The 22,225-nt window shown below is 36.0% G+C and overlaps 1 protein-coding gene across 1 annotated transcript in view; it reads right to left on the bottom strand.

Annotated features, from left to right (window-relative positions):
- Positions 1 to 13,668: 13,668 nt before the first annotated feature.
- Positions 13,669 to 22,225, bottom strand: part of PRKDC (protein kinase, DNA-activated, catalytic subunit) — a 159,001-nt gene continuing 150,444 nt past the window's right edge. The window contains exons 81-87 of the mRNA XM_051970227.1: positions 21,588 to 21,677; positions 17,954 to 18,025; positions 17,675 to 17,876; positions 17,176 to 17,364; positions 16,329 to 16,468; positions 15,288 to 15,511; positions 13,669 to 13,988 (exon numbers count right to left, since the gene is read on the bottom strand). Of these exons, the coding sequence (XP_051826187.1) occupies positions 15,307 to 15,511; positions 16,329 to 16,468; positions 17,176 to 17,364; positions 17,675 to 17,876; positions 17,954 to 18,025; positions 21,588 to 21,677 (898 nt within the window). The 3' untranslated portion in view covers positions 13,669 to 13,988; positions 15,288 to 15,306. The remainder of the gene's footprint in view (positions 13,989 to 15,287; positions 15,512 to 16,328; positions 16,469 to 17,175; positions 17,365 to 17,674; positions 17,877 to 17,953; positions 18,026 to 21,587; positions 21,678 to 22,225) is intronic.

The following is a 22,225-nucleotide window of genomic DNA, read 5'->3' as shown; positions in this document are numbered from 1 at the left end:
CTCACCCCTACCATGTGCCTTCCCATTTCCCTCTGTGGGATGTTCATTTTTTTATTCTTCAGATATAATTGTATTCCATCATTTTGACATTGACATCAATTTTGACAATTGATATCAAGATGTCATGTAGCAACATTAATAAAATGGACCTTTTCTTTCATAGAAAACTCAGAATAAGTTTAGCAATTTCCTGAAGCAATACACCTTGTTCTCCTCCCTGTGTTGAACCACAACTCATCCTTCTGTATTGTCCATTGCAGATATGTGTCGTAATGTACAAATTTTCTAGGGTGTCTTTCCAAATGCAAGTTGAAATCTGGACAATAGACATTTTAACCATTTTTTTTTTTCTGTGTGGTTGAACAAGCCAAGCTCTTTTGATTATAAGTCTCTTTTAGGAGGTTCTACAATGTTCTAGGGAGTGTTCAGGCAGCCTTTTTTCCCAACCTCAAATATTCAGAATTATTCATTTCACTTATACCAACCACTGAGAATATATCCCATTCAAAAGTACTCTTTGGACTTACTAGTCATCTGACATAAATTAATGCTCAGCCCATATTCAGGGAGTTGGTCTGAAGGAATGTTTTGTTGGAACCCTAATTCCTGACCTAGATCACTTTGCTCTGTCATCAGTTGAACTTGCTGTGTGTCAAGGTGCCCAAGAGATAGGTGACATGTGAATATTAAAGATCTTTAAAATTTGATATTAAGGTGTAATATACTCTGCATTCCTATCATTTGTAGTTTAACTTTAGTTGCAAAAAGTGAGAAACATTTTCTCCCCAACATTTTGCCGATCCTATACTTGAAGAGTCTTGAGGTCATAATATATTAGATTTAAAACTGGAAAAGAACACCCGCATTTTCTAGATTTGGCTCAGGCAAAGCTGGAATTGGAAACATCTGCTAGGATACAAATTCAAGGCTCTTTCCTTTGCACTACCTTGACCGTTTACTAGGACAAAATGTTCTCTGGTAGGTGCTAAAAAGAGTATCTGGTAGGTGCTAAAAAGAGTATCCCAAGCTTATACAAGAAGAATAAATACAGTATCTCTGAAGAGCTAGCATTTTGTTTGTCAAACCTGAAATGTCCTCCTGGACTTTGTAGTGAACTCTATAGTATATTCTGACTGAATTTTAAGCTAGACAATGGGTTACATCCCATCCTGCTGCAGCCAATTTGCCATTTTCTCTGCCTGTGTCTCCCTCCCGGATAAAAATGATTTTTAGACTATATTTCCAGAATTCATACCACCAGGTCTCAGGGACTGAGATAAACTCAGGAGTGAGTTCAAACCCATCTAGCTTACCAGACCAGACTATGCTTCACACCCCATCCAGCTACCCGTGGTGCCATCTATACCAACATTCTCCATTTTCTACCTCCTGCTTTGCATACATTAATTAAATCAATATTAACCATTACTTTTGGGAAGGTCACATTGATTGGCCGTCCTTATGGATCATATTCACCACTCTTTAATTTCTCAGACTAAAACTCTCTTCCCTGGCTACCCTTTTCCTGCATTTATATTATCACCATCGGTCCTTGAAAAGAGGACATTTTTTTATTTGTCACCACATTACATAATGAATGCTTTTTTAACTGGGACACTGATACATTGTTGGTAGAGTTGTAAAGTGATCCAACCATTCTGGAGAGCAGTTTGGAACTATGTCCAAAGGGATGTAAAACTGTGCATACCCTTTGACCCAGCAGTGTTTCTACTGGGCCTATCTCCCAAAGAGATCATAAAGGAGGGAAAAGGACCCACATGTGCAAAACTGTCTGTAGCAGCCCTTTTTGTAGTGGCAGGGAACTGGAAAATGAGTGGTGCCCATCAGTTGGAGAATGGCTGAATAAGTTATGCTATATGAATGTCATGAAATACTATTGTTCTGGAAGAAACGACCAAAGGATCACAAAATAGTATTTTAATTTTTTTATTATTGTTTATTTGTATTTTGTTTTCTTTTTCATTTTTTCCCTTTTTGATCTGATTTTTCTTGTATAGCATGATAATTGTGGAATTATGTATAGAAGAATTGCTTGTTTAATATATAAGTAGATTATTTGCTATCTAGGTGGTGGAGAGAAGGGAGGGAGAGAAAAATTTGAAACATAAGGTTTTACAAAGGTAAATGTTTTGAAAATAAAAAAAAACTTTTTTAAAATGCTTTTTCATTCATTTAAGGGTGCCATCAACATGAATAATTACAAGATTTAGAAAGGGAAGGAATTTTAGTCCTATTTATGGTATACTGGAAAATATTTAACAACCAGCTTTCTGAGGGGGAGGGGGAGAATTTATATAAGACATACTTATGAGGCTGGGGTGGGGAGGCAATACAAGGTTTAATGACTTTCACAGAGTCTCACATCTAATACGTCTCTGAGGCCAAATTTGAACTCAGATCTTCCTGACTTCAGGGTCAGTGTTCTATCCACATTGCATCACTAGCTGGTCTACATATGAAATGCTTTTAATCTGCATTTTCCCCATTTTTTAATATCACTTTCACAAGTCAACAAAACAATCAAGTCTAGATTTATAGGGTTTGGTAATTTTCAAGGTGTAAAGGCTTGGATTGAAAAATTTAACTATTGGCTTTCAGGGAGACCACATGCCTACAAATTGGTTCTAGCACACACTTGAGCCCAGCATTCTTGTTGACGGTGGATATGATTAGACAGGCTAAAAAAGAGTTAAGTGACTTGAACAGAACCATACAAGTGGTATGTAACAGAAGCAGAATTTGAATCTAGGACCCCTGCCTCAAACCCAACTGCCTTTGCATTGTATGCAACTATAGAGTTGATGTTCTGAACAGCTGCTTTGAATTCATGATCCAAATTCTTTTTACTGTAATATGAATTTCTTGGTTTGCTAAGTCTTCCTTAATTTATGACTATTTCTTTTAAAAAATCATTTTAATTATCCTATTTCCCATCATTGCCTTTGATTTTTGTTTTCAATAATTAAGACAGATACATTCAGGTCCTTTTAAACTCCTCTGCTTTCTATTATTTTTAGGGCTCTTCTAAGTATTTAAAAATTTTTTTAATTAAAAATTCTTTTCCTATTTAGTCTCTTTTTTATTTGGTTAGCAGTTTGTTTTTCCTTTGTTTTAAATGATAATTTGAAAATTAAAATAGTTTTGTGGTTTGCTGCTTTGTAAGGAAGTCTCTAATGAATATTGTTATTTTGCAGTTATTATGCAGTTTGCATAATATAAAGTTAATATTATGATAATCCTATAAATCAATTAATAATAAAATCTTGGTAAGAGAATGATGAATAGACTATCTGTAAAATGAGAACACTTGAGCAAAAGTTCACACTGGCTGCTTCTCAGATGCTAAGTATACCCTCATGGGACAGGATTGTTTTGTTTTAATTGGTACAGAAGTAGTTCTTGAGGCTTTTAGAATCTTAGATTTAGAGTGAAAGGATCTTAAAAGATAAACTTACCTTGAAATTAGCGAAAATGTTAATAAGTTAATAAGCATTCTATGCCTTTACTTGGTCTGGAGAACTTTTCCAATATTCTCTGTCAAGAGTTTAATTTGGGATTTTTTTTTTTTTTTTGGCCTTATGCTTTAGCATAAATTACAGTTTGTATCTACTCTAGAGGTCCAAGAAGTAACCCTATGAAACACTTGCATTTGCAATTTTAAGCAAGATTCCAGAAACAAGAGAGAAACATTCAGCTGGGAAGCTGATCAGGGTCCAAGTATATCAATTCTGGGCTATATAAGTCTTGCCAAACAGGAAGTTTTTAATATTGGGAAAACAACTTAGACTATTAGACCCTCCCCAATCCCAGGGGAAGGCCTGGAACTTTTCATCTTGTGTTGAGAACGAGCACTTCATTACATGGCTAGACTTACCTACCTTAATGGTTACCCAGGTAGGAATTTCCCAGAAGAGTGAGAACTCAGAAAATGTGGCAGAGGTCAGGCATGTGGCCATACTGTCTCCTATAAGCTCTTGATAGGAGGGGAGCTCCCTCCGTCTCAACTGTATTTGGCACTTTGTAAATGGATTATTGCTGTGCTGTGGGACTTCTGAAAGGCCGATGAGAATTGTAGTTGCTAACTCTAGCTGTGTGAGAGTGTCTCTGTATGAGTTGTTCAAATTTATAATTTAATCTTTGGTAGCAACTCCTTGGCAAGGAAAACCCTTCACCTGATTAACAAGTTTTTCTTTCAATTTATAGCCAGAATTGCCTGGGGCTTTGTGAGGTTAAATGATTTATGCACAGCCAATACATGTCAGAGGCAAGACTTGAATTCAGGTCCTCTTAACTCTAAGGCTGCTTTCTACTCATTTTTCTATATTACCTCCCTTATATGTACTTTAAGAAAATTTTCTAGACTGTCATGCCGAATAATCATTTTTACTCAAATTTTGTAATTTTTCGTGGAAAATTGGCAACACTTATTTAATTTAGTTTTTTGCTTTTTTTTTCATTAAAATTTGTTTCTGTCAATTAAAATCTACCCTAATCACCCTTTTCCTTTTTCCTTCCTAATTGAGAAAGAAAAACAAGCCCCCTTTTACAAATATATACAGTCAAGCAAGACAAATTCCTTCATTAAGCCATGTCTAAGAAAATGTATTTCATTCTTTAAGTCCATTACCTCTCTCTCAGAAGATGGGTAGCAGGTTTTTATCATGAATTCTCTGCAACTTTGGTTAATCTTGCATTGGTCAGAACTCTTAAGTCTTTAAATTTGTTTATCTTTACAAAATTGTTGTTATTATATAAATTGTTCTTCTGGTTCTGCTTACTCTCTTATCAGTTCATACAAGTCTTTCCAAGTTTCTCTGAAACCTGTCTTCATTTTCTTAAAATACAACCGTTTTAACACAGCATCACATTCTTATCCATTATTTATTCATTCATTTCCCAATTAATAAACATTTTCTCAGTTTCTAGTTCTTAACTTTGCAAAAAGACCACTATAAATATTTTTGTTATAAGGATTTTTACTATAAATATCCTTAATTTGAATTTGTTTTGCTTAGGACATTGTTCCCTTAATCTACCCTCCCTTTTTGTATTCCTTTCATCCTTCTACTCTTTTTTTCCTGATTGTTAAATGAAATGTATATAATTCAGTAACTCGTGTGTGTGTGTGTGTGTGTATGTGTGTGTGTTTGTGTGTGTGTTCTTCTCTCCTTTGACCAGTTCAGATTAGCCTAAGTTGCCAGTATTGCCCACTCCCCTCACCTTTTTTTTCCTTCTTCCTTCTACTATACAATCTGACGAAAATGAGATGTGATAGGTTAATTTTTTCTAATTTGCTTAAGATGTGAGCTTTTATATCTAGGTCATTTACCAATTTGGAGTATATCTTTCTTATATGTGAATTGTTGGTCTAGGTCTACTTTATTCCATATTACTGCCTAATTTTCTCTACTCAAAAAAAGAATAGAAGTCATTGGTTTCAAAAGAAAATGGAAGAGAAAAAAGGAGAAAAAAGATGGGGGAAATCATCTCATTTTATTCAGATTGTACAATAGAAGGAAGAAGGATACTGATAAATGGTCTAAGGATATAAACAGACAGTTCTAAGGGGAAGAAACCCAGGATATCTATGGCTACATTAAAAAAAAAAGTCCAAATCACTACTAATTGCAGAAAAAGATATTAAAATCATTCTAGGATTCCAACTCACACCCATATGTTAAAAACATTTTCCCCCCAAGGGAGTAGGAAATAGTATGGAAAGAAAATAGATTTTGTTACTTTTTTTTTTTCAAATAAAGGTGCAGGATGCTACAGATAGGAAATATTGCATGACTTTCAAGTGAGCTCACAGTATTAGTTTTACTTACTTTTTACTTGATAATAAAAGAGACCTCTCAAAGTGGGAGTTATGTAATATAAAAACAAATACATCAATAATTTTTTTAAAATTAAAATAGAATAGATACACTTCTTGGCTTTTGTCTTATTAAATTCATTCTATGACCCCTGGTGTTGAGAGGATTCTGAGAGGACACATATATCATCTTCTTTCATTAGAATGCAAACATTTCATCCTTGTTTGGTCTCATGTTTTCTTGCTCATGTTTACCATCTTAGGTTTTTTAAATCCTATATTTGCACTTCAAAATTTCAATGCAGTTCTAATCATTTCATTAGAAATGTTTGGAAATCCTCTATTTCATTAAAAATCTACCTTTTCTCTTGGAGGATTATTTATGGTTGGAAACCTGTATCCTTTGCTATTTCAAGCTCTCAGTTTTGGTAGAGTGGTGGTTGCTAAATCATGCATGATCCTGACTGTGGCTCTTTGGTACTTGAAATCTCTCTTTTTAAGTGTTAGTACTTTTCCTTTATCCCCCGATTCTAAGAGATCTGGGCAGTTTTCTTTATGATTTCTTGATTATTTTTCCTTCATTGCTTTGAGGAAGTCTAATGAGTCGAATATATTTTCTCCTCAATAAGTTTTCCAGGTCAGTTGTTTGTTTCCAGGTCAATGAGATTGTTGTCATTGCTATTGTCTTCCTCCTCCTCCTTTTCTTTCTCCTCCTTTTTTTCCTTTTCCTCCTCCTCCTCCTTCTTTCTTTTTTTAAAAATTTAGTATCTTTTATTTCCCCCAATTACATGTCAAAACAATTTTAAACATTTTTTTAAAATTTGAGTTCCAAATTCTATCCCTTTTTTTCCCTTTCCCATCCCCCTCTCTGAGATAATAAGCAATCAGATACAGATTATATATATGCAATTATGCAATAATGCCTATTAGTCATTTCAAAAGAAAAGTAATGAAAGAAAAAGTAAAAAATAGCATGCTTCTAGTTATCAGGTCTTTCTCTGTAGGTGGATAGTACACTTCATTATTAGTGCTTTGGGACTGTCTTAGATCATAGTATTGTTGAGAACAGCTAAGGCATTAACAAGTCTTCATTGTACAATATAGATTAATTACATATTACATTGTAGTAAATGAAGATAATAATTCAATTTTTCAATTCATTTTCTAATTATCATCATATGGAGTCATTATTTGATCCTTTCTAATTTTCAGTTTGTTGCTTAGGCGAGATACAACTTTGGTACCAACTTGTTAATTTCCTTTTCAATTCTATCTTCTCTAACTCTCATTTCTTTTCCAAAATTTTCTTCCAGCATTCTCATTTCATTTATAAAACTTTTAAAAAAAACCTTTTAAAACCTTGTTTCACTTCTACTAGAAATTTTAGTTGAATTTGTTCCCAAGCTGTGTTTTTCTTTGAAGTTTTGCTTGTATTTATTTTGAAGTCATTCTATTTTCTTGGGTTTGTATTTTGAGCATTGATAATAGCTTTTTATGGTGGGATTTTTTTTTCTTATTCTTCAAGTCTGTTTTCTGATTTTGGACTTTATGTTAAGGCCAGGCACTCTATTTCTGGAGGGACTATCTTAATTGAATTTTGCTCTGGTTTCTTGCCCTTATGACTCTATAATGTGAGTTGGCAGATAGGTAAGAGCAGGGGACAAGGTCAGACCTAGAATTAGGAAGACTCCTGGGCAACCTCTTAGTGCCATGGGCAACTATCTCAGACTATCAATTCCAGAGTAGGTGCCGATCTGTATAGGTAGAAGGAATTTCCTCAATGAAAATATTCTATACCAGAAATCACAAAAGTTACGTCCAAAACACTCCACCAGCATGGTAACTGTGATGGAGCCTAAGATTATTCCATCTAAACTGAAATAAAAGGGATAATTTATTTTTAAAAAATAAAATATTAAAATTAATCAATATGTATATAAGCTTTGATAGAATAATAACATGATCAGTTGAGGAAAAGACATTCTCCCCCCATATACTTTAGAGTTAGCCTGGGAAATAAGTAGGCTGTTCTCAGATACTTTGAGAACTTACCTTTGACACAAATCAGTCATTCAGGCAAGCAACTTGAATTGAATCCCTGCCACGTGCAAAGCAATGTGCTAGGTCTGGGGGACAATATAAGAGAGATTTCTAAGTGGAATAGAAATGATTCTTGCGCATACAGATCTCACCCCTGTGAAGTCACAGAGCACAAAGGATCCTTTTTCTTTCTTTTTCTTTTTTTTATTTTTTTAAAATAATGCAGAGGAATGAAAGCAAGGTTGTCTCCAAACATTCGGGTTATATTTGTATAGGCTGAGTCACATATTGACTTAACAAGGGTTTAGTGAATCATTTAGCAAATCTGGGCAAAGTTGAAACTCTCATAAATAAGAAACTTATCAATGACTTCTAGCTTCCAAACCTTGAGAACTCTGGGGTGGCTCTTGATGCATCACCCTACTAGGCCCTTTGGAAGGTTCAAGATAAAAGATTGCTGAAGTCAGGTAAAGCTGACCCACTTTTTTTTCCCTTTCCCAAATCAATTAGCATTTAATTCAATCCAAGGAATTGTGCTAGGTGTTGGGACACAGAGACTGTAACAGAACAGTCCTTTGCCCTCAGAGAGTTTACATCCTGTTGGATTCATTTTAAACTAAAGACCATTTACTTGGTTTCTATTATCACTACACATTATTTCTTGTTGCACTGATAGTATGTAAAACCATTGCTCTCCTGGCACCTCATTTTTTTTTTTTAAGGTTCACCATAATATGGTTTTATTCTACCTAACTTAATTTCCTATTATTTTAAAAGCTGTTTATTTTCAAAACGTGCATAATTTTCAACATTCTTTCTTGCAAAACTCGGTGTTCCAAATTTTTTCCCCTCCCATCCCCTCCTCTAGACAAATAATTCAATATATATTAAACATGGCACCTCATTTTTTAAAATATATGTATCCTGTAGCCCCACCCAGGACATTAATGGAACTAGATCTATCAAAATTTAATTTTGTCCCTAGATTAACACCCATTTACTGCACACAGGAAAAGAAAGCAAGGTGAAGGTGAACACGAGTATAACTCAAAGGGCCCTCACTCACTAGGAAGCAGAAAGGCAGCAATACTGCAATTTCCACTCGAAGCTCCTTTTGTGTGTGTGCTTGACAAACTGACAGCAATCACAGCACAGTTCTGGGAAGGGTCCTCCAGTCGCGCAGCCTCCAGCCAGCGCAATGGGTCACCAGTTCAAGTGGGCATGTGCAAGGAGCTACTGAAGCCTCCTTCCAGAATTTAAATGTTCGTACTGCTCACCCTGGGCCTTTGGCCTTTCCCCCTGGACTTCAGAGAGTTGCTCAGCAAGACGGCCTATCTTATCTCCCTCAGCATAGCACCTGAAATCATGTTCTGCCAATTCACGTGAACCAGCACCTCGTCCTCAGTCCCAATGCGAGGCGGTCCCGTGAAGTGTGCGCCCGGTAACTGGCAAATGCTACCCATCAGGGCTTTGCTTTGTTTAGTGTTTAGACTTAAGAAAGCAACAGGGGGCAGCTAGGTGGGGCAGCCCTGAAGTCAGGAGCACCTGAATTCAAATTTGGTCTCAGACACTTGCTGGCAGTGTGACCGTGGGCAAGTCACTTAATCCCAATTGCCTCAGCCCCGCCAAAAAAAATTGTAATAAAAAAAAAAAAACCTTAAAAAAAGAAAATAAAACGATAGAAAAATGTTAAATGTAAATTTAATTTAAAAGTGTGTCTCACTTTTTCTTCTGGGGAAGCTGGTTGTTAAATATTTACCTGAACTAGTGCAAGTAAAGTAGTGGTAGCTATGCAGATGAATGGATTGAACGTCACCCATGTACCAAGCCAAAGACCTCTAGAGCTTTTGACTTCAGGAAACCAAGTGACATTTATGTGTGAGTGTGGCCGTGGCCACTTGGAGCCCCGTCCCCAGAGAACATGTAGGATGCTCTGCTTGCTGCCCACTCAGATGGAGCGGCCTGGGGAGCCTGCATCCAGATGCAGGGGGTGTGATGGCCCAGGACAGGGAGCAACTTATCCCTGGGAGCTGCGGGTCCAGGGAGGTGTGGCTGGCTTCCCCTGGAGGAAAGGGCCCTGCGCCCCTGCTCAGCTGGAGCTGGTGCGAGGCGTGGGCACATGGCCTTGCTATTGCTGACCGGGGTCCCTTCTTCCCACTCTGGCTGGCACGAGGCCCTGCATTTGCTTCCATCCTTGTTCTTATCCTTTCCTGGCTTAGATGAAGGAGAGTTGGAAATGAAAGAGACCGAATCGTCCGCTTGTAGGTTCTGAAAGGTCAGGACGGCCACCGATCGTCTGAGAACTAAAGTCCTCGTCAGGGTTTGTGCACAGCCCCAGAGCAGTGAGGATCCAAATCCTTAGGCCACGATACTCAGCTGCTGTTTTGTGGAAGCCCTTTTTTTGGAGAATAAATGACACTTAGAAACTCTCAAAACTTGAAGCATATTATATTCCAGTGATTCCAACCCCTTTATTTTTTGATTAAAGCTTTTTAATTTTCAAAAGATATACATGGATAATTTTTCAACACTAACCCTCGCATAATCCTGTGTTCCAATTTCCCCCCTTCTCCTCACCACCTCCCCTAGCAAGTAATCCAATATATCCAACCCCTTTTTTGTACAGCTGACGAAAGAGACCTATCCAGAGCTCCACAGCTAATATCTGAAGCACGATATGAATCAGGGCCTTCCTGACTCCAGGGTCAGCACTTTATCCATCGTACACCCTCACTCTTCCTCCTCCTAGATTCCCTTTCTCCAACAGTGATGCTTACCCGTCACCCATTACAGCCATCTTGGAAACATCACTTATTCATACAAAGCAATGATCATATTCATGATCCCCCTGGTACAAATCCTCCTCACTGTGTGAACAACCATACATAGTACAGCCTCCCATCCAATTTTTTCATTTCTGTCTGATTCTCACCAACCCATATTCCACAATTAATATTCTTTATCCACAAGAGAACAAAACTTATCAGGGTGATTCCTTATTGCAAATCTCAAAATTTCCTTTCCACCAATCCAAATTCTATATTTTCTAAGTCATTACACAAGTTTCTTTGAAGATGTTTTAAGATTAGAAACTTTTCACCGTATGCATCTTTCTACTTTTTCCTTGACAAGTATCTATAGTACCTCTGAAACCACTGTACTAACAAACTGAACGGAGTTCTTAATGCTTATTGCATTGACTCGAATTAGCTTGTCTTAAGAATTTCTTTATAATCATTTGGATTATAAATAAAAGAAGCTTCTTTTAGACAAGCTTCTTAAGGACAAGAACCAAAGCTTTTTCTCCTGTACATGGCCACCAGGTAGGTATTTATGTCAGAGCTTGCTCATCAAGGGCTAAGTGCCAACCTCTTTAATACACAGCTTTAGTTTTTTTCTTTTTCCTTTTTTGTTGATTAGATAAACTTTCAATTTGATTGCTACAAAAGTGTATGAAATTGGAAATTCATAAAGATCTGCATATGTTCCCCTGCCCCTGATAATATCCCTTCTGGACTGAGGTGGTTTTTTTTCCCTAATGATAGATCATTTGAGTATGCTCTCCCCTTATATTAATAACTAAATAGTTAGCATCTCAGTTAATGAACCTTAATGAACTTCTGCATGACAAACCATTTCAGGATGCATAGAAGCAAGCTGGCTGAATTTTATGCCATGTCAGAGTATGGTAATATTTGACCTTGTTTACCAAATGATTTTTGACATACTCAAAACTATATGGGTGAATAATCTTTACCTTAAAAAATATCCCAAGAAAAAGATTCATTGGAGTAGTATTTCATATTTACAATTTAATAAGCATTTATTAAATGTCTAACAAATGAAATTATAAGTTCTAAAAAACATTTTAAAAAAATGACAACACTACAAAGCTAATTTCTAAAATAAAGTGTTTTACCTGTTTACCTATTGAAAGCATTTAAATACCTTTTATTAATGTTCCTATCAAACTACTGGACTGTCAGCTCCTTGAGAGCATAGACAGAGTCTGATTTCATGTTGGAAGAACTCAGTTTCCCATAGTGTTTCATGCATACTAAAATGTTCAATGAGCCAGCCCCAAAGGAGCAACTGAAAGCATTTTGCCTATCTAATGTGCTATAAAAAAATGAATTACAGATCACTGTACTATTGTTAAAATAACAGACTCATTGGAAATTTAGAAAACAAATGCAGGGCTGTGTATTTCCAAGTCCATTTTTATTTGGTTATTTATTGTTTGGTACAACAAGGGACCTTCCTTTGCCACATCTCTAATATATTTTCTTCTCTAGTGTTCTGAACACATTGATATACTTCATTTTGGACTGTCCTTTCAAATTCACAGTTCTTTGAGAAGAAAAATGGTTTTAATCTATTCAATTTCCTGGCAAAATCTTTCAGTTTGTCTTTGAGATCTCAGTTTTTTCTACTGGTTCCCACACCTGGAGCCAGATTTTCTTGCAAGTCGGAGGCTGCAGGGCACGCCAAACTCTGATGCTCTATCAAGAAACTGGAGAACCAGATGGAGTAAAACTAGGCTTTAATCCAGCAGCAAAAAGGAAAAAGCAAAACAAAAAACCTCATCAGTTTTAAAAGTGTAAAAGCTCTTTCTTAAAAACTAAATGTCTTTCTCCCATTATAATTAGTAGGGATCGGGGACACATGGGTCCTGAAGTCAGGAGGACCTTATCTCAAACACTCAACACTTTACTAGCCGAGTCAACCCCAATTGCCTTACCCCCCAAAATAAATTAGTAGGGATCTCTTTCTAATCTTACTCTAGGTAATATCTGAGCTCACTATGAACCCAGGAGAGTATATCATAGTAGGAAGCATCATTGGGATATTTCTGTAACTTTGGAAAAGAAAAAGTATTTGGAAAGCAATCAAATGGAAAAAATTAGTTTGCATGTTGTATCCTGCCAAGGAGAAGATGACCTCCCCTTCTCTTCCTTTTGGGCCAGCGGCGGCAGCAGCACGGCCCCGACACTGACTGCTTCAGGTTTCATTCCCACACACTGAGGTGGGCTTGGGGGGCTTGTGCAGGACACGCGTCAGCAGAGTGCACTTAATCTCCCGCTCTCAGCAACAGGGCGCCTGATCTCTTGGCGTTCTGGCGGCCCCAGTGATGAAGATCCAGACCCCTAGATCAGCCTTCATGGTGGCAAGTTGTTCCATGCCTCTATCCCTGTCTCAGCAGGTCAGGAATGAGTTCAAGCATTGCAACTGAATTACTAGAACCAGAGGCTTTAGTTTCTTAAGAGGCTAGAAATCAGGATTATGGGAATAGGTAGCTTGGGAGGTGAGAGTATTTGATATATTTTTCATTGTCTGTCATTTGATACTTCTTGATAACACAATTCCTTCTATTTTAGGTAAATTATTATTTTCGCTACAACACAAGGTCCTCGTGATAAAATACTGACATAAAAGCAAATACATTGGTGAAGGCTAAAGGCTGTTGGTTTGGGTGATGTTGATCATACTATGCCATGGCGTAGCTTTCAGGAGATTCCATCACTGAGTGATGCTCCAGCAATAACATTAGTATTTGCAAAATCAAATAATCTTGCTTGGCAAGAATCACAATCCTACATTTTGCTCTTTGAGTCATCGAGATCTACAAGTCAAAGTAGTCAGTCATGTCCCTCATCAACTGTGATGAGGGTGGTCTTTTAAACAAAAGGTAAGCTTGCAGTTCAGGTATTTTTTAAAAATTCACTTTTAATTAGTTACATTGTTATTTTCAAGCAGAAAGCTTTGATAACAGACACTTTCATACCTTAAGCTTGAAGTGATATCTCTTTTATTGATATAAAATGTAAAAAGTAGGACACAAGTTCAGTGATTTCACATAATACAGATAAATCAAAATCATTCCACATTATCAGAAAACAAACATTTAAAATCAGGATTGAATATATTCAGTTCCATTTGTATGTGTGGAAAGGGAAAAAAAAACAAAATTATAATAGTTAAAGAAAATGGAGTATTTTTTGAATAGTCCAAATCAAAAGTTAACTAAATTCTGGTTTGATTGTCTCCTTGTTGCAGCAAAGGGTATCCATTGGTTTATATACATAGTAGATTTTCACATACATGATTTTTCCTGAAAAGATAAAATATTTTGGCTGAATAAATGTCATTTGTTGAAAACACTCTACACAAAATATAAATGTTTCAGTGCCAAAATGGGAGTCATCTGACAATAGTAGAATTAGCTAGTGGCACAAAGCATTACTAGAGAAGTTAAATTATTCTGATGAAACTAATTTAAAGAAACCCAAAATAACCAACCAACCTGTATCATTTCATTGTCCTTTTAACAAACCATAACTTTAGACATCATATTTCCGGAAATGCTGTGTACATTATTAATCTCATTATACCTATCATCATTTAAGCCCAATCTTATTTCACACACAGAAGTCTCTAACAATGGTTCCAAAAAATTAGTCACCATAAAAAAACATCACTAGTCTGAGGACATGTTAAGAGGAGCTAAGATTTCAGTGCTAAGTAAAGAAATGATTTTTAATTACACATTTTGTTCATTCTAGAGTTCTTCATTGATCTGTAATGCTTGCAGTTTTGTGTTTGAAGTATGGGATTTTTTCAAATGTGGAGGCATTTTTAATATTCCACAAACAAAATGCTTTGTACTTTGGTATCATTTATCAGCATACTTAGGGGTTTACTGAAGTTATCTTGTGCTGAGGATAAGAAAGGAATGTAAATGTGTATGTTTAACTCAAGGCACTTTTATCTTTTTCTCATTTATGGATCAAAATAGCAGAACTTGGTCATGCAGGCCAAATTTTTCTCAAAGATTTTTCTTTTAACTAAATCTGCCAGATCTGGGAAAGGAAAAAGAAATCTTATAAAATGGATCCAAAATAGGGCATTAGTAAAGGTCTATTGTTGTTCTAGTTATTAAAAAAAAAAAAAAAAGACCTAAAAGGACAGTAATTAGAAGCAGAAACTAATATAAACTTTTGGATTTTTTTTTTTCAAACTCTTGCTATTAGGTAGAATCATTAACTTCCATTTCTATGACCAGTTTGAATAATGCATGACAATTTCAACTTTATTAGTTGTTGGTTTGTTAAGAACTTTTCAAGATGATAGTGTATAAAATCCCAAAGGATACAGGTGGTTATCTAACTTGAAAGCATTTGGACTATGCTATAGTAAAAAAGCATCTCATCTTTGGTCTCCGTGTGGGTCTATACTTTTTCTTTTGTTATAAACCTTATTCTGTTTACAATGACATTAGTTTTTATCATGACTGAATTATATTCAATTCCACAAAACAAAGTTCAAACTAAGGTTCTATTCTTCAGAATCTTCTATTCAGAAAGATAGGCCTATTTACTTCTAAGAACTTCAGGTAATTTTTCTTTGATACCTTCCTCTTCTCTATAGATTTACATCCAGGGCTCCCATCCTATCCAAGTCCTGCCAAGCACATTGGGGTCTGTAGCCTGGTCCATAAGACACTTGACCTGAGTCTCTTCTGAGAGCCCATCATCTGGTTGTTGAGCACGAAAATTGTGATCTCTATTTCCTCGAGCTACAGACACATAGCACTCAAAGGCAGGGACCTTCTCATGGCCCAGTCGTAATTCGTCACTGAAATAAAGAACATGTTATTTTAAACCATATATTTGTTTCTTTCTATGGCTGTATTCCTAACCTTTTCATTTCACCACTTCAATTTAACAAGCCCAATTCCATGGAATCATGGGATTTTTAGAATTGGAGATGACCTTAGAAATCACCTCCTTAAGGAAAAGCTATTGAATTCATCTAGTTTTTCTTTGACCATTTTGCTCTCAATCCAAAAGACTAATTTTTTCCTTCCACTTACAGAAGCAAAAAGAGGTTTCAGAACCTTAGTTTTGTTTAAATTTCAGGAAGATTGTTCTTAGCACTGGGGAAAGCCTTTCAGATCATCTAGATACCTTCCCTGATGGATCCATCAGTCTATTCTACAACACCCCTATGAAGGCATCATCATGCAGCCTCTACTCAAATACCTACAATTATAGGAAACTCAAGCAATCCATTATACTTTTGGAACTCTAATTGTTAGAAAAAATTCTTCATACTGAGTTTAAATTAGCATTCTAAATGAAAACCTACAATCAATAAGGAAAAGCATCAGGAGTTCACTTGTGACAGGGAATCAATGCTTTTTAGTTTTCTTGTTTAGTTGAGCTTCCTTAACTTTATGTCAAAACAACTGATGGAAAAAGAAAACTTTGTAATATACAAATAAAATTTGTCAATTGGTAAATGACTCTTTTTCAAACCCCCTCTTCACCACCCATTTCAGGATGATCCTTTATGACTCTCTTTTAAAAAAAAAAAATTCTTTTCTTTATCTTAGCAAGGACAATTTTGGTCATTATCACAAAATCCAAAAAGTCTCATGAGTAACACTTACCAGGTAATGGCCGCAGGATTGGCTCCTGCTAACTTTCTCTTGGCATAATTTATTTTCTGTAAAGGATACCAGTTTATTTCTGTCATATTTACTTCTCTGGTCCATGAACCTCCTTTTTTCAACATCTTTTGTTCAAAATTCTAGGAGAGAACAAAACTGTTTTTTCCCCCTACTTAGGAATTACAGAATCATGACCACAGTCACACAAAATAAATTCCCAAACAAACTTTCAAAAAAGATTTCTAGGCAAATTGATATCTATGTCCGATTATAACTAGGCAGTGTTAAAAAAATATATATATGCTAGTTTTTAATATACTAGAGTAGATTGAAGTTATTTCTGAATATATGTTTAGTTATTCATGAAGAGATTCACTAACTAATTCTTTATGGGTTACAAAGAAATTCTGAGATATATAAGGAGGGGAACATAATACTAAATGATAAAAATAAATATGTGGTTCAGGTAAGCTCACTGTTAAATGTTTCCAATCTTCAGACCTTATGTCACAGAAAGAACATCAAAAAAACTAAATTTCTATCCATAACTCAATGATATCAACTTCCACTGAGCTTTCCTTTCCTCCACCTTAACCAATATGATCAACAATTTTTACTTTTTGGTTTTTGCCTAGTTCTTTATAGCAGCTTTCAGGCAAGGTGAGCCTGAGATTTATCATGGACAATTTAAATATTAGTTTCAATAACACTATGCAAAGCAATAAAAATGTGTAAAAGCTTTTACAAAGGTTTTTTATAAAACTTTTCTAAAGTTATAAACTTATACTTCTTAAGTTTATAATTGAGGACACAGTAGAACAGAAATCTTAATATAACCAAAACCTACCTTCCAGTCTAAAGAAGGTTCCTTTACAAATACATCCATGGTGCTGATGAGAAGACCTGGATCTAAGCGAAAAGCTCTTAAAGCATGTACCATGACACTGTAGATAAGACCAGTTTCTTTCATTGGTAACATTAGATTGATAAATTGGCGAGTTAAACGAAAAGGCATCAATTCAGGGACTGGTAGAAACTAAAGAGGAAGGAAAAAATCATATAGAAAATAAAAGATGTTTACTAAAAATCCCAAGCTATAAGATTACAACCATCCTTTACCATAACTGCATTTTTGTATGGTGTTTGTATACAATATCAAGGGGAATGTGAATTCTGCCTTTTCTGTGAATATCCTATAGCACAAAAATGTAAAGAGGGGTGGAAAAATCTCAATAATCAAATTTATAGGGCTATAACTACTTCATAATATCAGATTGTCATATGACAATTAAATCAACAGAAAAGAGTGGTTCAATACCATACTTTCAAGGCTCTAAAAAGCATACCTGTGTCGCTGATCCAAACGCATGGCCAAAATCTATTCCAATCATGCCTCCTGTCTCCATGTTGATCATGAAATTGGACAGATGTCTATCTCCAATCCCTAGAATCCAGTGGCTGATGCACATCAAGGCATGGGAACTGGCAAAATGGGATCGAAGAGCCAGAAAAGCCTCGGGGGTTGTACTCATTTTAACAAAGGCCCTCCTAAGGAATTCAGAATCAAAGTCTTATTAACTGCCAAAAACACATGATTTCAAAAAGAGTTAATGATGTTTACTTACCTTAATAAATCTGCTGGTACTTTACCCTCTCGGTTTCTGAAAGATGTAATTGCTTCTGTACGATTAGCTCGTCTATAATTAAATAACACTTTATTGAAATTGAAATTCAGTATTCAAATTCTTGAAATTTACATTTGAAAACATTTGCTTCACGTGAAACTCAAGTAGCAAATAACTGCATTTTGATGATCCATTTACCACTGGCCACAATTTATTTTACTGGAACTAGCATTTCTATAGAGCCTTAAAGTTTGTAAAGAACTTTATATCTTGGTGTATCCCTCAACCACAACCACCTTAGGATTAGAGGATTTTGCAGATAAGGAAAACGAGGCAGAGGTTAAGTGACTTGTGCAAGGTCACACAACTGGTGCATGTCTAGGCCAGGTATGATTTAGGGTCAGAGTTATATCCCCAAGTCACCTAGCTGCCTCACAACCCACAGAAGAATTCTGATCATTTTGACTAGGATTAAAATCACATCTACTCAACAGATAGAAAAAGAACTATAGCAAAAGTATAACATAAACTTCAACTGCTTATTCCATTCACATGATGATAAATCCCATCAGCTCACATCCCATGGCCTACTTTACACTGTCTGGGTCTCTCCTTTACACTTGCCATATTCTACTTTGTAGTACAGTCATTTTTATACATATCTTACATTTCTTAATAAAAGTAAGTCTTTTGCCCCTCCTTTAGTCAGGGCCACCTGACCCATGAGTCCACATGGCAAGAAGAATTGCCAATGAGGTTGCCATTTGCCCCCATCCCCTAACTTGGTCATCCAGACCCCAGTGGGCTTCAGAAAGTATTAGTCACTGCAAGAGCTCTTCTTCCCCTTTCTCAATCATGACTAGCCAATGATCCTTATCACATTCCTGTTCCTTTGAAAGGATACAAAAAAAAAAAAAAATCTCCATTCTCTGGCTGGTCCACTTCCCACTGAATGACTGCAGGTCAAGATTCTCAATTCTTCCCCTCACTCAAAGCCATCAATCAATAAACATCTATTAAGCACCTACTATATGCCACAAATGTTCATTGTATCTATAACATACGATTCATCAACTACAATCCTTCTGGTAAGAGAGAAGATATCTGTCCTATCATCATATCATCCTCTGGGGGCCTCCCCATCTACACTGCCCACACAGCCATAAGGTCTCCAAGATATCTGTCCTGAATCAGAACCTTTCCAGATGTGCCATCTCCCCAACTAGTGTGTGAACTCAAAAGCAGAACCTCTTTTGTGATCTGGATGTCCAGCATTTGGTCATCTCAAGCACTCAATAAATGCTTTTCTATTCAATCATTCATTTCTATAAAGGAAGGCAGTTGCACAGTGGTTTTCACATAGGTATAGAGATAGGAAGAGGATATTTGTGTGTTCACTGGTACAGAAAAAATCTCAAAAATATCTTTTGATAACAATTACAGAAAATGCTAAAAGAATAATATTACCACTAAAATATACTGTAGTAAATATACTATAGTTAAGGAAAAAATGCAAAACATTAATTTAGAAATATGGGCCTCCATATATTTCTCAGTTAGATCAAGAAAGCCATGTTGGAAACCTCAAAGAGGAGAGCCAAGTCTATCCAAGTAATGGGGTGACTTCTATTGAAATAAGAGAGTACACAACTGAGAGAGTCTCTTTTCAACTAAAAACTCTTCCTGTTAAGTCATCAAAAGAACACAGGTTATCTGAAACTCAGATTTTTAAAGATTGGATTTATGACCCACCCCCACCCCCCCACGGGATTTTGTAGTTGAATGCGGGGGTCACAAAATTATGACTTATTAGTAGTAAATGTTTCATTTATATACCTATATGTCTGGGGTTCCTAAAAATTTGGGGGGTAAAAAATGGGTTGCCACTGGAAAGTTTAAGAAGCCCTATAGGATCCAGAGATTTTCACAAACTGGAGCCATAATTTTAAACATTAATCTTCTAGCTCTAAATCTATGATGATGAGATCTTAATAACTGAAAAAGCTAGAGTATCATCTGATTGGGAATGTCTATGCATCCTGGAGATTGCTTAGGGTTTCCTTAATCAATAAAAACACATTATGAAAGGAAAAAAAATATGGGCCTCAAAACGCACTACTAAGAACCAGGCTAACATATTACACTTAACAGTAACTAAAGTTTTCCTAGAAATAGGAAGGAGCAGCAACAATATATAATAGTAATTTAAATTTTACACAGCATTTTAAGACTTATAAAATATAAAATACAATGCTTTCCTTATCAAAATATACTATGGCACTCAGCACTCAGCCAGGAAAATTGAATTTTGTAATGCAAATTTACAGAAACTAAGGATTGTCAATTGTACTGTCTCCAAAATTACAAAACATCCCCAATCTGCCTAATCCAATGGCCTTTTCTCAGTCCTCAGCCTTCCTGGCCTCTCTTCATCTCCTCCTCCTGCATCCTCTCTCCTCTGGGTTTTTTGGATGCTCCTCTCTTCCTTCCTGTCAGATGGTCCTTTTGGATCTCCTCTTGGGGTGCTCACTAAAGCTCTATTCTGGATGCTCTTCTCTTTTCTTTCCTCACTCACTCATCAGTTTCCATGGGTTCACAAAACATCTCTAATGCAGGTCACTCTTAAATCTCTAAATCCAACTTAGATTTTTTCTTTTGAGCTATGGTTTCCAATTGCCTACTAAACATTTCAAATTCCAAATTTTAATAATAGATTAAATCAGTCTCCCAAGTCTGCATACTCTCTTGATTCCTCACACTCTTCCCTCCCACATTTCCAACCAGCTGCCAAATCTTCCAGTCTATTCTGACATATCTCCCACAACCTTCTTCATCTCCATAGCTACCAACATAGTTTGGGTGCTCATCACCCCTCAACTTGATTTTTTTTCCCCTGGCATGGCAATCAGGGCTAAGTGACTTTCCCAGAGTCACATAGCTAGCTAACAAGGGTCAGATTCTAGATTTGAACTTGGGTTTTTCCTGGGCCGATGCTCTATCCACTGAATCTTACCTGGTCTGCCACAATTTTCTTTACTTTAAAAAGCCTTTCCTATTCCAATCCATTTTCCATCTTGGCAATGCCATTTTCCCAAAACACAGACCTGACCCTGTCACTCTCCTTTTCAGTGAACCAGTCCTTTTAGATCAAATACAAATTTCTTGGGCACTTAAGTTCCTTCACAACCTAAGACTCCATGTTCCAGCCTTTTTACATACAGCTCTTTCCCATATTCGATGGCAGTCTTACTGTATTCTTTCCTATAAGGTGCTCACTCTCCTTTCTGTGTTCCTACAGGCTATTATTGTCTTAAGTATGCAGCACACTCTCGCTTTGTTTCTAGCTCTCGAATTCCCTATTTCCTTCAAAATTTAACTCTTTTTTGCATGAAATTTTCCATGACACCCCTTAGCCACTAGCATCCTTCATGCAAAATTATTTTGTTATACAGATATGTATAAAATATACACAAAAACACATAATGGGTTACAGAATGCAATCTGTAAGGAAACATCTCATTTTTATCTCTGTTTCTCTAGTGCTTAGCACAGAGATTGGTACTGACTAGTTGGTACATACTTGTTAACTAATAAATCATAAAAAATTTAATTTAAAAAAAAGGCACAGAATTACCTGTACATCAACATATAGGCACTAATATCTTGTTTTCCTGTTATTTTTGTCAGCCAGGTATTATATTCCAAGTGTGGGGCTTTGGGTCCACTAATAACAAAAATAAAAACAGGATTTAAAAATTAGTTAAATAGTCACTATTTAGTTACTAAATTATACTAAATATATACTAAATTATAGTAAATAATTACTAAATAAACTAAATTAGTTACTATTTAGTGTCATATGATTTCAAAATACAACATCCCTTTCCCCTGACAAATTCATGTATAATTTTGTATCACTTTTAGTAGATGAGTAGGAGAAAAAAAATAAGCTTTTACTATATTATTTTACAGAACTTTAGCTTTAGCCTCTGTTATTCTGGATAGTGAGTCTAAAATTTAATTTATATTTTCATTCTCAAAAAACATCCTGCTTCTAAATATACAGCCATAAAAAGAAAAACAAGCTGATACAACAATTTCCTGCTCAAAACAAATCCGAATAATTGCACTGTATTGCAATCATGCCCAATTCAGCCCGTGACTCCCCTTCTTCTTCACCTCCTCCTCCAAAGCCAGACAATACCTTCACCCCTGCACTCTCTTCTTCTCACTTGTGAGTTTCTTTGCAGAACCTCTTCTGGAAGATGTCCT

The sequence above is a fragment of the Antechinus flavipes genome, chromosome 1 (assembly GCF_016432865.1).
Source record: "Antechinus flavipes isolate AdamAnt ecotype Samford, QLD, Australia chromosome 1, AdamAnt_v2, whole genome shotgun sequence".
Classification (NCBI taxonomy): Eukaryota; Metazoa; Chordata; class Mammalia; order Dasyuromorphia; family Dasyuridae; genus Antechinus; species Antechinus flavipes.
This window is presented reverse-complemented; position numbering and strand designations above follow the sequence as displayed.